Below are 17,555 nucleotides of genomic sequence, written 5' to 3'. Positions count from 1 at the left end.
AATGTTGGCGGTGCGTTGGGTGGGGTTGGGATTCTCACTGCGTGGAGTGAGGTCAACCCACAATCTGTTGAATCAGTTGCAAATGACTTTTCATATTTTAAAAGAACTTGGCGTAGTTTGTCTCTTTCTTCATCAGATGTCAGAGCGTCAGCTTGTGCGACCACCTGATCAATCTGTGACGAGACTGATAAGGGTTCTTGCTCTTTGGGGAGCTCCATTGAATCCCTTCCTGAGTCGTCGGGCCTGTCTATGGGTAAAACACCATAGGTTTGAGGTCCTTGGTCGACGTCATTGGTTGAGAAAAGAGCTATGGCCTGTGTTGGTTCCGTGAACCATACTGGCCCAGCTTCTTGACTCGGTACCAGGTTATCTGGGAGTCCTCCCAGAAATGGAATGCCTAGTTCAAAATCATGAAAGTCGGTTGAAATCAACCATCCTAGCATAATCTTTTTTGGGATCAGCACCTCATCCATGCCAGTGTTACACACAGCAATAGATGTGGTCCTGGAGTCAAGACTCACCTGGTTCGTGGCTTCCACGGACAGTCCCAAGTTGAAAAATGCAGGAGAGGGTTGAAAATATGCCCGTTTATGGCTAATAGCTTGTCCAGCTATTATGTGGATTCGCACCATTAGGTTAATCACCTGTGGTGGTACTGTGGTGGTTTGGTTGCTAGCAACTTGGCAGGCCTCTGGAATGGTCTGCCCAGCCTTAAGGTTTGCTGTGTCTAGCACAGGCGCATCCTTTGTGGCTGGTTTTAGGGACCACAGCACCTTGTTGATGGTGTCCACATGGACACCTAACCTTACCAAAATGTCAGATCCTATGTAGGATGCATGTGGTAAGTTTTGGATAACGAGAAATGGGTGAACCAGTTCTCGTTGGTTCCAGTTCAGTTTTAGGTTAATGACTCCTTCTGCGGTCATTACCTGTGAACTATTGGGAACTAATGGAAAGCGGAAAGCTTTTTTAATTAGTTCTAGACCAACGTGTTTGTGAACCAAGGTTTCGTAGAAAGCTCGGTTAATTGCTGATTTATCTGTCCACAGAGACAGTACAGCATCGTTGGTGTGGGACCCTTGGATCTCTACACCCTTAACTACCAGTGGTAGGTAGTGTTTGGTGGACTCTGACTGCTCCAGCTCACAGAGGAGGCTGTCCTGTTGAGTCAGAGGATGGACCTCTTGGGTTTCTTTGGTTTCACATGGTGTCAGAGGAGTACTCACCGGGCTCGTGTCCTCGGCTGAGGAGTCCTTTGTGCCTTCCGCGGTACCTGCTGTTGGGCAGTCTGTGTCACACTCCGGAGGCGTATCGATTGGCAGTGGCTTGCTCACTGTTGTCCACATTGTTTGATCACCAAAATCTATAATCGCGCCGAAGCGATTTATAAAATCCTGGCCAACCAAAAATGGGAATGAGTCAACATGGGTCATGTGTACCGGGTGGTACAGTGTCATATTGCCAATCTGCATGTGCACCATTGCTATAGCTGTCAGGGTTGTTTTCTTTTCTGAGAGACCCTGCATTTCTATAGCACATTCAGGGAGAGGTATTATCCTGTTAACACTGGCAGCGGCCGTCCTCAGCTCCTCGAAAAGCTTAGCTGACATGATTGTTATGTCTGCTCCACCGTCCAAGAGTGCTTCGTGTGTGAGGATGCCTTCGAGTGTTACTGACAGGTACGCCTTTTTGGCGACCCCCCTTCTGATAAAGTTACACAGAAACCTTTTAGGTTTTTTCTGACGCTTCTTCACGCGTACAGCCTTATCTGTGTAATTGTGGTTTGCCTGAACCGTCAGCACAGCAGAAGCTGTTTCTGAGTGTTCAGCCTGCGATGACTCGTCATCGCTCGTGTGTGTGTTTACCCCCCCTTCTTCCGATGAGGGGTTGTTTGAGGCAACAACAGCAATGTCTAGGTGTGTTCCACCGACATCTGTTATGTTGTCATTTGCGCCCTCAGATGTAATAGGAATTACATTACTGCAAAGTGCTCCTGGTTGGGTTCCCGTGTCAGTGTGTTTCAAAGTTTCTAACAACCTGCGTAGTTTCTCTGTCTCTTCCGAGCTCAGAGGTGTAGGGCCTTGTTTCTGGAACTTTTGTGATTTTTTCGCCTCGGTTCGTTTCATCCGAGGTGGGGGACGGTCAGGTACGTCTTGCGGGGTTTCCTTTACGTACTGCCCCTGCTGATATGGTTTCTCATATCGTTGCGTCCTGCGCCCACCCCTTTTTCGATAATCACTGTCTTCCTCTGAAAGAGGAGCCTTTTTGTCCCAGCGTGCACCTTCAGGACGCGGTTTGTTAGCTTGAACAGACTGTTTTCTCTCTTTCTTCTTAGGAGGAGGCGGCGAAGCACGTCGTCCTTCTAGTTCAAGAGGGAGGGGTTTAACCTTTACACTAGGAAACACTTCTATGGGCGTCTTAGCATGAGAACATGCTTCAAACACATTCACAGCACACTGCTTAATCTCACTGATGGATTTTTCTCTGAAATTTGCCATCATCTGTACTGATTTTTTAAAATCAGAGTGGAGATTTTTGCTGAAAACAAACTTAAAACCATCATCTTCTTCCATTCCGGTCTCATTTCTGTTACCAAAATAAGCTTGGAAGATTCTTTTGTAATAAACTTTTGGATGTTCAGTTCTACCCTGCGTGACCTTGTCTGCAGCTGGGAAACCAGCAGGTCCCGTGCAGGGGTCGTACTCCCTGATCAAAGCTTCACACAGAAGGTTGTAAGCCCTCTTCGTTGCATCAGGTAGACGCTCGATGAAGGTGAACACCTCTCTGTCCGAAGTGAGCCGTATCAGACTGATCGTATCCTCTGTCGTAGCATTAGGATAAGATCTCAATCTGAACTCCAGATCTTTGAGATACGCTTTTGTTCCAGCTGACCCCATGGGTCTGGGAACAAAGCGTTGTACATATTTTGAGATCTTCTGCAAATCATCCATTGAAGGAGACTGTATCACCGGTCTAACTTGTGTGACTGGTGGTGCAGACTGGTCAAGGCCTGCCCCTACCGCCCATGGTGGGGGTGGGGGTGGCTGATAAGGGTTGGTAGGAGGAGGTGCAAGTGGGTGCAGACCTGTCCCCACCCTCCGAGATGGGGGTGGAGGGGACTGCATGGTGTCAGGAGGAAGAGGTGCAAGTGGGTGCAGGTCTGTCCCTACCACCCGTGGTGGGGATGGAGATGACTGCATGGTGTGTACCGATTCAGTGAGATGATATCGGTGCAGGTCCATCCCCGCCGCCCGAGATGGGGTTGGGGGTGGCCGCATGGCGTTAGGAGGAAGAGGTGCAAGTGGGTGCAGACCCGTCCTTATCCCCCGGGTTGGGGGTGTTGAAACGGGGCTAAGGGGAGGAGGTGCAACAGCACCTGTCTGGGGTGGTTGTAGCTGACCCTGTTCGTCTCTGAGTCTCAAACCAGCTAGCTCCATGTCAGAAATCAGGGTTGTAGCTGTAGCAAGCCTCTCCTCACAAGCTGTCAGGCACTTATGTGTCGTCTGATTTTCACTTTGTAAATTCAGCCAACTTCGGAGTATTATCTCCTTGTCTGCCTTGCAATCGTCCAGCTCCTTTGATCCGGCCTGCAATCGTGCTTGTAACATATTGTTATCTGCACACGCGGCTTGGTACGCTTGTTCCTTATCCGCAATCTTCACCTCATATGATTGAGCCTGTTCTGACAGCTCAGTCTTTGAGAGGTCCCTATCAGTCTGAATTTGTTGTTTCAGCAACTCAGATGCATTTAACAATTCGTCACACTTCTCCTTTTCAGACTCATATCCATTGAACAGCAAGGTATTTCGTTCAACCAGACGGTCCAGTTCCGCCTTCAGAAGCAGAGAAATTTTTGCCAACCGTTCACGGCTGGATTTCGTGTCCTCCTTCACTTTAGCTGCTTTTGACAACGTCTGCAGCTCCTCATATCTTTGATCGTCATCAAGGTCTAGCAATTGCTGTAATTGTGTACCAATAATTGAATTTGTTAAAATATGCAAAGCTGTCTGGACGACATCTCCGGATTGGAAGGGGTCAGTGTTTACCTCTACGTCCGCCATTATCTGCCATTTAGAAATAAAATAGGAGATGTAAATGTTTAGGTGGTAAAAGAAAATCAGAAAAATCTCTTTCTCCTGATAAGTTTACTCTTATTTAGTGATTTATCAATTAAACGTGCGTTATCTTCTAGCAAATGAGTAAACTTTTTCCAACCTTGTGAATATCTGTAACTGTATCTTATTTAAAAGTTTCTAAATTTTTATTTTGTACCTGTTTCTCAAGGATTTATCAGTGAATAAAAATTTGTTCGGTAAATGCTCTCTGCATAAATACCTTCATAACTTTTAAAATGCAAGATAACAGAGTTTATTCAACATTGAGGAACGGTTAAAAACTCAAAAATGCCTTTTACAAAGAAAACACGTTTAATTTCACTAAAATAACCTAAAAACGCAGTGAAACCTGTGATCCCACGTCTTCTCCAGAAGATGTCAGTACGACCTCAACAATTTTAACTCCGACACTGTTTGTGTTGTCCACTAGGGGAGCTATAACTCCCTGTGGCTTTCGGTTGACATCCTGTTGTTAGCCGCTTAGCTCAAAGTTAGCTTCGGCTAAACCCGGTTAAAATCAACGTTTCTGAACGGATTTTTTACACAAACGTGACAAATTTTTAGCGATTAGACTTCGAAGACTTAAACAGCGTTTCAGAACACAGCTTTAAAGCTCTTTTCAGCTTAAAAAAGCAGATTTTATTCCCTATGAAAACGAGTTTCCATTTCCGGGTCACGTGACTGAAATCACCAATGAAAAAGCAGCGCAGGGTTGAGAGGAAGTTACGTAGGCACGCATTCACCCTCCTCAGCAAATCAGAGCGCTCCACAACAGCAATATTCAACCAACCACGAAGCGTTAGCAACAACCAGCATGCTAGATTAGCATAAAATCAGTTCGTCACTTTTTTCGTCTTTTAAACTGTCAAAATGCACTTTTTCTGTTAAAAATGTAACGAATCAACTCCCTGAGCTGCACGGAGACGGCGCTCCGTGACAAAACGTCATTCTAGCTATTTAAACAACTCGTCCGAATTTTCCAGAACCGAGCCGGTCCAGAACCGAACCTCCCGTCCGTTTGGACCTCAGTTTAAACAGAATGCAGCGTTTTTCACAGCTCATCAGCTCTTAGTTAACATAACAGGCGTACAATGTCAGCTTTCACAAGACTCAATGACACAATTTCAGCTTCTAACATCACTAGCCCAACGCTTAGAACATGCAGCGTTTTGCTTCAGCGGCGCAGCTCCAGCTGCGTTTCAGCACAGCTGACTCTCTGCTATTTACAACATATGCCAACATGTAAAATCAATGTTTACACGGTTACAGTCCATTTATGAGCGCGTGACGGGCCACCAATATGTAGATGAACAGATGCTCGGATATATTCATCATTTAACACGGATTCCTCATTTTTCTGGACTGAATAAAACGTGCATTGAATTTAAGGAAATGCAAACGTGAGACGTCATTCATGTTTGACCCATCAAAATGAATGCGGTCATTTATTTACAGAATCAAAGTTTAACATCAAACATTTACATTAATTTGGCAAATTATGAAAATAGCAACATAAGCAATCAATCAGGAAAAATCATACGGCCATGATTTTTCCGTTGCTTCACCACAGACATTTATGAAACTGTACAATTATGATCTTTTACCCACACGGACGTGGATGAGCATTTTACACAGACATTTCTAAAATATCTGGAAGAATTTCTACTTGAGAGAAAAGTTTCAAGATGGGAAAGAAGTTAAAGAAGAGTAAAAGATGGGGTTTGAGGGAGTGTGTTAACAGAACGGCACTCTCTGGGCTTTCTTCAGCTTTCCTTACGGTACACTTCGGTGGTAAAATCGACTCTTTTACCTGGAGATGTCTCAGGCGAGATTCCGTTTAACGCACCCTTCAGCGTCTCCGTAGGATGCTGTTACTCCTCCGGAGTAGCGGCGAGACTGTCCGACACAAGCTCACCTCAGTGGAAAATGTTATAATCCCATGGAACTCGGAAGAGCTCTGTTGTCATGTCAGGATCATCCCGTCTCTCACAGAACTGGGCTTCTCTCACAGAACTGGTTGGACTGTGTATCCAGCAGAACTCCAACAGCACTCCATCAGAACTGAACAGAACTGTCCCAGAACTGTTCCAGCACCATCCCAGAGCTTCTAACAGAACTGTGTAGTTTACAGATCTCGAGCAGAGCTTTACCAGAACTCGAGCAGAACTTCAACAGAACTAGAACTGAGTAAACCAGGAAGTACTGACATTTTAAAGAGCTGTTTCCCGGTTCACTTTTGGGAGTATTACCATTGGTCAGAACCGACCAGACGGGGTGTGTTTTGTGACGTAAGAGGTTAGAAGACAGCAAGAATTGTTATGGAAAGATCAGAAATGTTCTCACAGACAGAGAGAGTTTTGTTTTGGCGCATTTCAGAAACAGGTGCCAAAAACCTCTATATTTATGTCTGAGAGGATTTTAAAAACATGCCAACAACTTGTTTTGCGTTTGACTCCAACCTTGGACCAACTTACACTTGCTCATTCAAAAGCAGAAATCAGAAAAGGCATAATTACTCTGTAACAGCTTTGACATGAGTTCTAACTTTGCGTGAGAAAAATCATTACACAGTTAATAAAATTGATTAGTTCACTGCAACATCTAAAATGGTTTGAACTAAGACACTTTGATTATCAACATTTGTAAAATAGTAATGATAATAAACAGAGAGTGTTCTTTTCACTTGAATCTTCAAGAGAGAAAGTCTCAGGATGGGTGAACCTGTATTTCTGGATTCAAATCAATGAAATGACAGTTCCTGTCCCACAAGGTTCTTAAGGTCAAGATTTTTGACCTTAGACTTAGTTTTTGACATGGGCCTAGTCCACTACAGGGCCACAAACCTCCCAATCCACCAGGTATTGGACTCCCCGACCACGATGCCATACGTCCAAAAGGCACCAGACCGAGAAGGCCGGTTCGTTGTCTATGAGACGGGGGGGGGGGGGGGGGGTTTGGTCGGAGGGTGTAGAGGGCAGGGCTGGTGGTTACCGGTTTGATGTGAGATACATGGAAAGTAGGGTGTATCTTCATGGCAGGCGGGAGTTGTAGACTATCACCTTTACCACAGGAAACGGCCCGATGAACCTGGGGGAGAGTTTCCTGGGGTTGTCTTTTAAGGTTATGTCCTTGGTAGACAGCCATACCTTTTGACCGACCTTGAAGTCAGGAGCCTTGGACCGACGTCTGTCAGCGAAGCGTCTGTTCTGCTCCGAAGATCTGGACAGAGCTGCTCTTGTCTGACGCCAGATCCGACGGCAGCGTTTGATGTGAAGTTGGACCGAGGGGACGCCCACATCAGGCTCCTGTGAGGGGAACAGTGGAGGAGCGAAGACCATAGCGACCTCGAAAGGAGATTTTCCAGTGGCTGCAGAGGTTTGTGAGTTATGGGCATACTCAATCCAAGGCAGATGTTGACTCCAGGATGAGGGATGGCTGTCAATTATGCACCTCAGAGCTGTTTCCAGTTCCTGGTTGCAACGTTCTGTTTGACCGTTGGATTGAGGGTGGTATCCAGACGTGAGGCTGGTAGTTACCCCAAAGCTCGACAAAACCCTCTCCACACTTGAGAAACAAATTGTGGTCCACGGTTGGAGACGATGTCCTGAGGGATGCCGTAAAGGCGAAAGACATTTTCAGTGACAATCTGAGCAGTCTCAAGAGCAGAGGGAAGTTTAGGTAGAGGAATGAAATAAGCAGACTTGGAAAAATGGTCGACAATGGTGCAGATAACTGTGTTACCATCAGAGACGGGGAGACCAGTGACGAAGTCCAAGGCCATGTGTGACCAGGGACGGCTGGGGATGGGAAGTGGTAGCAGCAGGAGGCTGGTTGCTGTGCTTGTTCCGAGCACAAGTGGGACAAGCTAAAATGAAATCCTTAACATATTTAATAAGGTTATGCCACCAAAAGGATGCTTTAACAAGATGCAGCATGCGTCCAACACCAGGGTGGCAGGAAAACCTAGCTGTGGATCCACTCCAATACCTTACCCACCATGGCCGTAGGAACAAACATCTTTCCCGGAGGGCCGGTACTGGGATCAGGTTCAGTCTGTTGGGCCTCCAGGATGTCTTTTTCAATAGGCCAAGTCATTACACCCACCTTACAGGAGGAAGGAAGGATGTTCTCAGGGGTGTCCAGAACCTCGGCTGTAGATAATTGTCGTGAGAGAGCATCTGGTTTTATATTGTGGGACCCTGGGATATACTTGATGGAAAAATTGAATCTAGCAAAAAACAACGACCATCTGGCCTGTCGGGCGTTAAGTCTTTTAGCCCCTTGGAGGTAGGCTAGGTTCTTGTGATCGGTCCAAATTATGAAGGGGAGTTCAGCTCCCTCTAGCCAATGTCTCCACTTGTCTAATGCTAGCTTAATGGCCAATAACTCACGGTCGCCAACATCATAGTTTGTCTCAGCAATAGACAAACAACGTGAGAAAAAAGCACATGGGTGAAGTTTTCTGTCGTCAGATGCTCTTTGTGATAACACGGCCCCCACTCCCGAATCAGAAGCGTCGACCTCCACGATAAACTGCCTCTTTGTTTCAGGGTGTGATAAAATGGGGGCTGTAGAGAACAGGTGTTTGAGGTTATTAAAAGCAGTGTCAGCTTCGGGTGTCCAGTTGAACTTCTTGAGGGTAGAGGTGAGCTAGGTCAGAGGAGTGGCGACTTTGCTATAGTTTTTAATAAACTGTCGGTAAAAGTTAGCAAACCCCAGGAACCGTTGTAATCGTTTTCTATTACCGGGTGTAGGCCACTCCACTACAGCCTTGGTTTTTTCAGGGTCGGATCGAACCTGTCCCCTCTCAAAAATGAACCCTAGGAATGTCACGGTGGTAGCGTGAAATTCACATTTCTCTGCCTTGACAAAAAGCTAGTTTTCTAATAACCTCTGGAGAAAAGCTTTCATGTGTCAAGTGTGTTGCTCTTCATCTTTGGAATAGATGAGAATATTGTCTAAGTACACGAATATGAAGATGTTGAGGAAATCCCGAAGAATGTCATTAACGAGAGCTTGGAAAACTGCCGGGGCGTTAGTTAACCCAAACGGCATAGCAAGGTACTCGAAATGTCCCAAAGGTGTCTTAAAAAGCTGTCTTCCATTCGTCTCCTTTGCAAATTCTCACTAGATTATACGCATTGCATAGATCAAGTTTAGTAAAAATGGTGGCCTCCTGGAGCTGCTCGTAGACAGAGTCGATTAAAGGAAGAGGATATTTTTTCTTAATAGTGATTTGATTGAGTCCTCTATAATTGATGCAGGTTCTCAGAGTCTTATCTTTCTTTGACACAAAGAAGAAACCAGCCCCCACTGGAGAGGTAGAAGGGCAGATAATGCCTGACTTTAAAGAGTCGTCAATATAGTCTTTCATTGATACATTTTCAGGCCCAGATAAGTTATATAATCTACTTGTGGGTAATGGAAGTAAGTCGATAGCGCAATCATATGGACGGTGTGGCGGTAGAGATAAAGCCTTCTGTTTGCTGAAGACTGGCGCCATCGTGTGGTAATTTGAAGGTATTGTCGAAAGATCAATGTCTTCAACTTTTAGTTTAGGAGGTGAACCTGAAGAGATGGCTGAACGGAGGCATCTCAAAGAACATTTTTCTCCCCACTTTTCAACTCTATTTTTGACCCAGTTAATTTGAGGTTTGTGCAATTTAAGCCAGGGATGACCCAAGATAAGTTGTGGTATAGGAGAGTCGAAAACAAAAAACTTACCTGTCTCTCTGTGATTTCCAGATACTACAACCATTATTTTTAATGTCTTTAATGAGATGGAAGAGATGGTTTGCCCAGTGAGTGCAGAGATGGTGTTAGCTGGTGTTAAGTTGATTGTGGGGATATGTAGTTCCTCCACCAGGTTTCTGCTGATTAGGCTCTGTTCAGCACCAGAATCAATCAACGTCTGGATAGGAAAGTTGACAGAGTTAATGCAAATGATTGTTGTAGACTTAGGTTCTTTTCAGGAGACAAAGAAGTGGTACCCACCAGTATCTCCTGTATGACTGGTGGGCTTTGTCTTTTACCCGTAGTTTGCAGGCAGCAATCACATGATCCTTTTTTCCCCACAGTACATGCAGGCGTTGGCCTTGAGGTGGCGCTGTCACTCCTCGGGAGAAAGCCAAGTCGTACCAATCTGCATAGGTTCGGGTTCAGAAGTGGAATCCGTGGTTGCGGAGTCATTACTTCCGGGAAGAGGAAGCTTGTGGAACTTGTAGTCCTCTTCTAAGAGGCTCTCCCGAACCCTGTTGTCAATCCGAATGGCCAGAGAAATTACATCATCCAAATCCGAAGGGATGTGACTAGTTGGTCTTTAATCTGTCGATTTAAAGCGTTAATGAATGAACTGTGTAACACTATCTCACCCCAGCCGGATTCCTCAGCGATGATGCGGAAGTGGATGGCGAATTTGGACACCGTCTCTTTACCCTGACGTAACGTAAAAAGTTTTTGGGCTGCCTCCTCCTGCTGTAAAGGGTGGTCAAAGACCCAAAGAAAATCCTTCAAGAAGGTAGCAAACATCAGAGTTTTGATGGGGCGTCTATGAAGGTAAGCATGTGCCCACTGAAGCGCTTCTCCTTTTAAAGCACTAACCACATAAGTTATGCGGGCAGAATCGGATGAATAGGTAATGTGAGTGTAATAGGTAATACAATTAAATGCCAAGTTACACTGGAGAACGAAGCCACCATATTTGCGTGTGTTACCTTCGAACATCTCAGAAGGTCGAACGTCCGGTTCCTTGGGGCACGGATTGTTAATCCTAATTGTAGGTTCCAGAGGGATGGGCTGAGTCGAAGATGAAGCTTTGTCCACCGTTTGTTTCTGAAGAGAGAACACCATACCACCCAACTCCCGTAGATTGTCCTGAGTTGTTTGTTGCTGCACAAAATTCCGCTGTAAAGTTAAGTGGAGAGGGTCAGTGTTTACTTTTGGTTCTAACTGAGTCTTTACCTCCTCAGTCTTGCTCGGGGAGTCCATTGGCTGGGACATACTATCAGGTTTTTAATCAATGTTGACCCCCAAGTGAGCAGACCGATTCAATAAAGACAAAGCCAGAACTACAAAAGGTAAGTGAACTTTATTTACAGGTGATTGTGTCGTCACAGCTGCACGGGAGAAGAGGAATAGGTGAGTATGGGTTCTGGTCATCTCTTAGAATGTTTCAATTCTTGAAGATAGAGAAAATGACTCCTTACTGTTTGTGTTGCAGGTGGAGGCCGAGAAGGAGAGGAGAGGTCCTGGGTTTTTGTAGGAGATCCAGTCCTGAGGTACTTGGCGGTGGAGATAGGAGCACGTTGACCCAGTTGAGAGTGCTTAATGGTGGTTGTTGAAGGGACACCGTTGATCCACAGGTGGAGTCCAGTGGAGCGATGAGATCCTATGGAGGATCTGAAGAGGCAGGCCGTGGAAGGTCCTGGAGGAGTCACAGTTGGTGAGAACCAGCTGCAACAAAGGTTAGTCGGCTGTACATGAGTTACCATTTGGTAGATGCTGTCCCAGCACTGAAGAGGTGTCTGGCAGGTGCTTAAATACCCCATCAGGCAGTCCTCCTCAGAGCAGCAGCAGGTGGAGTGAGTTGAGGTTAATTGGCTGTGAAAGGAAGAGTGAGTGACAGGCAAAAACCCAGGAATCTCACACTTTTAATATTGTAAATTTTGTATTTGTCTATTTAAAAGATGCCTGTGTTTACCACACCTTACATTACTGTAGACTAGGGGTTGAACTAGTATATAATTTTTAAACTCGACATTAACATAATAAAACCCGAGTAGAACTCGAGTATTTGATGACGTCATAGATCTCAAGATACAAAAAATAAATAAATAAATAAAACCGAAATAAAAGGTAATTATTTACAAAAAAAAGACCAACAAAATATTGGGAGCGTATATTATGCTCCCACCATTTATCATACTGCAAATAAGTTACAGGAAAAAAATAAACTATTAGTTATTATTATTAAACTGCAAACACATGCAGCACATCAGAAACGAAACTTAAAACAGTGGATGGGCGGTGGATTGGACCCGGTGTTACACCATATTCTGTGACCTGCAACAGTGCAACACCGCCCCCTACGGTCATACGGTGGTCACATAATATGACGTCACTACGGTTACTCGACATTACATTTTTAACCTCGATAGAGGTCCTAGCAATCGATGTGTAGATTACTCGAGTACTCTGTTAATGCCCTACTGTAGACAACATTAAATCTGTATAAATATGACACTCAAGTCATGGTATATGACGGTTTTTGAACCATCTTTACATTAAAATCTATGCCAAGGGAAATCAGGGAATCATTACCCCTTTAACCAGTAATTCAGTTTAGAAGTATTTAACACATATTTTTATTTAACAAGGTACTAGGAGGATTAATCCGCACAAAGCAACTGGCCCAGACAACATCACCAGAAAAGTGTTGAAGGAATGTGCTGATCAGCTCTGTGAGGTGCTAGCAGACATCTTTAACACCTCACTTACCCTGGAGACAGTTCCCACCTGCCTGAAGACTGCCACCATCATCCCAGTCCCAAAAAGCTCTAGAGTGACTGGTCTGAATTACTATCGGCCAGTGGCCCTCACCCCGATAGTTGCTAAATGCTTCGAAAAACTGGTCATGACTCACATCAAAACAACCATCAACATCAACGAGGACCCTCATCAGTATGCATACTGTGAGAACCGATCAACAGAGGATGCCATCTCCTCTGTGGTCCACACTGCGCTCAACCACCTAGAGCAGAAAAACTCTTACGTTCGTATGCTCTTTGTGGACTTCACATCCGCCTTCAACACCATGATCCCCCAAACCCTGATGGACAAACTATCCACACTAGGACTAAGCTCCTCCATTTGCAACTGGGTACTAGACTTCTTAACAAACAGACCACAGTTAGTGAGGATCCACAACTTCTCCTCCTCCACCATAACCCTCAGCACTGGCTCTCCTCAGGGATGTGTGTTGAGCCCCCTCCTGTTTACTCTGCTCACGTATGATTGTGCAGCTACCCATCCAGGCTGTCACATTGTAAAGTTTGCAGATGTTACAGCGGTGGTGGGATGCATCACAAACAATGATGAGTCCAGCTACAGGCAAGAGGTGGAACACCTGGAGAGCTGGTGCAAAGAGAATAACCTTCACATCAATGTGAAGAAAACAAAGGAGATGATTGTGGACTTCAGAAGGAACAAAAACATCTACACCCCCCTGAACATAAGAGGATCTGCGGTAGAAGTGGTCTCCAGCTACAAGTACTTGGGTGTGCACATGAATGACAACCTCAGCTGGATCAACAACACCATCAGCCTGATCAAGAAAGCTCATCAGAGACTCTACTTCCTCAGACGGCTGAGACGAGCTGGTCTGGGAAGCTCAGTCCTCACCTCCTTCTACAAGTGTGCAGTGGAGAGCATCCTGTGCTCCAGCATCAATGTGTGGCATGGAGGCTGCACAGCTGCAGAAAGAAAAGCTTTGCAGAGAATGGTGAAGGCTGCACAGAAGACTGATGGAGTCAGCCTCCACACCATCACAGACATCTATACCTCTAGATGCAGGAAGAGGGCTACCTCCATCATGAAGGACATCACTCACCCAGCACACACACTTTTTGCCCCACTCCCCTCAGGAAGGAGGTTGAGGAGCATTAAGTGTAGAACCACTAGACTGAGGAACAGCTTCTACCCTGAGGCTGTTAGACTCATGAATCTCTAACTAGAATAATCACTGTGAAAAACCACATCATGTTGCTGCTGATCTGTTTAAATGTTGATGTGTTCATGCGTGCACATCCGCTCACACAGACTCATGTTCGTGTTTGTGCTGATGTTCAATGTTTTATGTTATGAGTGCTTAGTGTATATTCAGTTGATGTTTTTCTTAGTTCATATCTTAGATGTTATTACCGTTTTTCTTATACATTTTATTGTTGGATGTAACTGGGACCCTGTGTACATAATTTCGCTCCACCACATGTACCACATGAGGTGCAAATGACAATAAAGAATCTCTGACTCTGACATAGAACAGAAATAGCACTTTTAAATATGTCAAGTTTGTAAGTAAGTATAAATACATTAATAATACAGATGGAAATGGAAATTCACATTAAGAATATGAAAATTGGGTTAAATATGAAATCCATTTTCTGCATTCAACAATCGAGTCCTAATTAGATCAACTCTGAAGCGTGACATGTTTCACAACCCGCCTGTTTCTAACAGAAAGTTGACTGGCTCATTATCTACCACTCATCACAAACACTGAACAACCAAACAACTGATTATGACTCTTTAAAACTCGCTAATAATTTGGGAAACTTGTAAATGGCTTCAGTGTTTCAAGGAGTTTCTTTTTCACAAAGCTGAAAAGCACAACTAAGACATTTTCAAGGCTGAAATTATTCAGTGTTAAAGAACAAAACAAAACCAGAAATTAAATAAATCACATTTTCTGCCAATTCTGAGAGCTGACTGATGCTGAAATTTGCCACAAAGCCAACACTTAAGTTGTTATATACAGGTAAAACCAGCAGAACAGAAGCTAAAATCAGCAGAACACTGACAGAACAGTAGCTAGAAGCTAAGATAAGAGCAACATATACTAAAGCTAAAAGCAGCCGAAAGTTAGTTAGGTATTATGCATTGTCGTCATTGTGTGTGCCCACACAAATTTGTCTTCTGTTCTTGACCCATCACATGAGATACAACCAAGTGGAGCAGCAGACAGCCATTTAAGCTCCATGGAGCCCTCAGGGAGTTGGTGTCTAGCTCAAGGACACCACGATGCGAGGAATTTAACCTGCAACTCTCCTGTCCCAGTTTAGCTGCCTTACCACTGTGCCATAGCCACCCATGTTAAAAGTTCCTAGTTATAAGCTGCAATTTGTAGCTGAATGCTAAAAGCCAAAAGTTGCTAAAAGAAAAGCATTAAAGTCGTATCTTAAAGCAGCTAGACAGTAGCTAAAAGCTATAATCATCTAAATGGTTGCTAAAGGCACCAACATGATTGCATTCACAAAAATACTCAAAGCTTGAAGGATAAATATATATGTTTTTTTTACTTTTAAAATTTGCAAATTTCTGTTTGGAGAAAAGAGATTGGAGCTTTGAATATATTTTAAATTGTCAATTTTCTAAAAAAAAAAAAAAAAAAAATTCTTAGTGATAACAAACTCCAACTTTACAGAACGTCCTGATTGGTTTTCTGCTTCTGTAACCTAAGACTCAGTGCTTGCTGTAAATGATAAAATGAACTTGGCTCAAAAAAAAAAAAAAAGAACAATAGCAGTTTCCAGAAAAGTACCCATGTGATTGCCCAGTGGGAACATCTGCAAAACGTTTCTCCTCAGATTACATATCCCAGCAAACTACCTGGACTTCTGAGACTGAGACATTGTGAACAGCTATTGGCAGCAACAAACCAAACAGGATTTAGTTTAATAGACCTGGGTAATTCAATTTTAATTTGAGGATCATGTTAAATCCAGAAGGATAGTCTGAAGCAAAGAGTCCTCTGTCCTTTGTATTTGTTTTAACAGTATGTGTTCTTTTAAAAATTAAACAAAAAAAGCACGAAATCAGTACCCCTTACAGAGAACCCCTTTCTGCTCCTGGTAGAATAATCTTTAAGGATATCATACACTTACAACCATGGGAGGAAACTGAATAGTTTAAGTTAAAATTAGACACAAAGCTGGCAGCACCTATCACCAAGACAAGCCGATGTAATTCAAGGATTCAAGTATCCTGATGCATGCTCAATAATCCAGGTAGAAAAATCCAAAAAAGTTCAATCTGGTCCTCTGGACATTCAAAAGAAAAACCCAAAACAAAGCAAAACAACAAAAAATAAAGAAACGTTTCGTCTCTCGTCCGAGAGACTTCTTCAGTCTGAGGTGCTGTTTTCAGCTCAGTCTCTTAAATAGCACCTTCTCAGAGTGGATCAACCAGTTTTGCTGCTGACAACCAAAACCAGCTGATCACATGCTCAAGAAGGACCATCAGCCTAACAATGGATCATTAGCACACTGATGTCTGTTTACTATTCCCAGAGGGCTGAGTGATACTAGCAATCACAGCATTGTAAGAGGGGGACAGTTGAAACCGGAGGCCTCCACCCCTGTTTAATGATGGACGATTTATTTTCACAATGATGGCCTCCTTTACTCCTCTCTCAAACCATCGTTCCTCTCTGTCCAGGATGTGAACATCTTCATCCTTGAAAGAGTGGCTGCTGGCCTGGAGATGAGTGTAGACCGCAGAATCCTGGCCTGATGATGTTGATCTTCTGTGCTGGGCCATCCTTTTGGCCAGTGGCTGTTTTGTTTCCCCGATGTAAGACTGATCACAGCCCTCCTGACACTGAACAGCATACACAACATTACTCTGTTTGTGCCGGGGGACTGGATCTTTGGGATGAACCAGTCTTTGCCGTAATGTATTTTGGGGTTTAAAAGCCACTGGGACGTTGTGTTTAGAAAAAAAACGTCTCAGTTTCTCTGATACTCCCTCAACATACGGAATGACCACTGGACTGGGTTCCTCCTTTTCACCTGATGGCTGACTGGAGTCCTGTATGGGTTTCTTCTCTGCTTTCAGGAAGGCCCAGTTAGGATATCCACATTGCTCTAGAGCCTGTTTTGTGTAGGATTTCTCCTTCTGCCTGGCTCCCGAGTTAGTGGGGATGCTGTCTGCTCTGTGATACAGAGTCCTGATGACTCCTAACTTGTGCTCCAAAGGGTGATGGGAGTCAAACTGCAAATACTGGTCTGTGTGGGTGGGTTTGCGGTACACCTCGGTTTGCAAATGTCCTCTATCAGAGACTGAGACCTCACAGTCCAAGAAAGCCAACTTGTCATTTTTTACATCTTGTCGTGTGAACTTGATGTATTTATCCACAGAGTTGATGTGGTCAGTAAAATGTTGGACTTCCTGAGATTTAATTTTAACCCAGGTGTCGTCAACATACCTGAACCAATGACTTGGTGGTATCCCTGAAAAGGACGTCAAGGCTCTCTTTTCTACCTCCTCCATGTACAGGTTGGCAACAATAGGAGAAACTGGAGACCCCATAGCACACCCATGTTTCTGCCTATAATATTGCTCCCCATATGTGAAGTAGGTTGACTGCAGGCACAGTTTCAAGAGTTGACACAGTTGTTCTGTGGAAAGCATGGTCCTGCTGCTCAGAGTGGTGTCTGATTTTAATCTTAAACTGACCACCTCTACTGTATCATCAACAGGAATGCACGTAAAGAGTGATACGACATCAAAATAGACCATTGTTTCATCAGTCTCCATGATGACATCCCTCACCTTATCCACAAAGTCCATGGTGTTCTGTATGTGGTGTTCTGAGCTGCCAACTAAAGGGATGAGTACAGACGCCAGATATTTGGAAACATTGTAAGTGACAGAGTTAATCAT

The 17,555-nt window shown here is 44.3% G+C and overlaps 1 protein-coding gene across 1 annotated transcript in view; it reads right to left on the bottom strand.

The window, feature by feature from the left end:
* LOC119412734 (plexin-A2) overlaps positions 1-11,114 on the bottom strand; it is a 316,230-nt gene extending 305,116 nt beyond the window's left edge. Inside the window, exons 1-4 of the mRNA XM_037679771.1 lie at positions 11,076-11,114; positions 10,829-10,946; positions 8,103-8,266; positions 7,274-7,420 (exon numbers count right to left, since the gene is read on the bottom strand). Coding sequence (XP_037535699.1) covers positions 7,274-7,420; positions 8,103-8,266; positions 10,829-10,946; positions 11,076-11,114 — 468 coding nt within the window. The remainder of the gene's footprint in view (positions 1-7,273; positions 7,421-8,102; positions 8,267-10,828; positions 10,947-11,075) is intronic.
* Positions 11,115-17,555: the final 6,441 nt, after the last annotated feature.

This window comes from Nematolebias whitei, chromosome 7 (genome assembly GCF_014905685.2).
Source record: "Nematolebias whitei isolate Nwh7 chromosome 7, NemWhi1, whole genome shotgun sequence".
Taxonomy (NCBI): domain Eukaryota; kingdom Metazoa; phylum Chordata; class Actinopteri; order Cyprinodontiformes; family Rivulidae; genus Nematolebias; species Nematolebias whitei.
The sequence above is the reverse complement of the archived record's forward strand: the minus strand, read 5'-3'. Positions and strand labels throughout refer to the sequence as shown.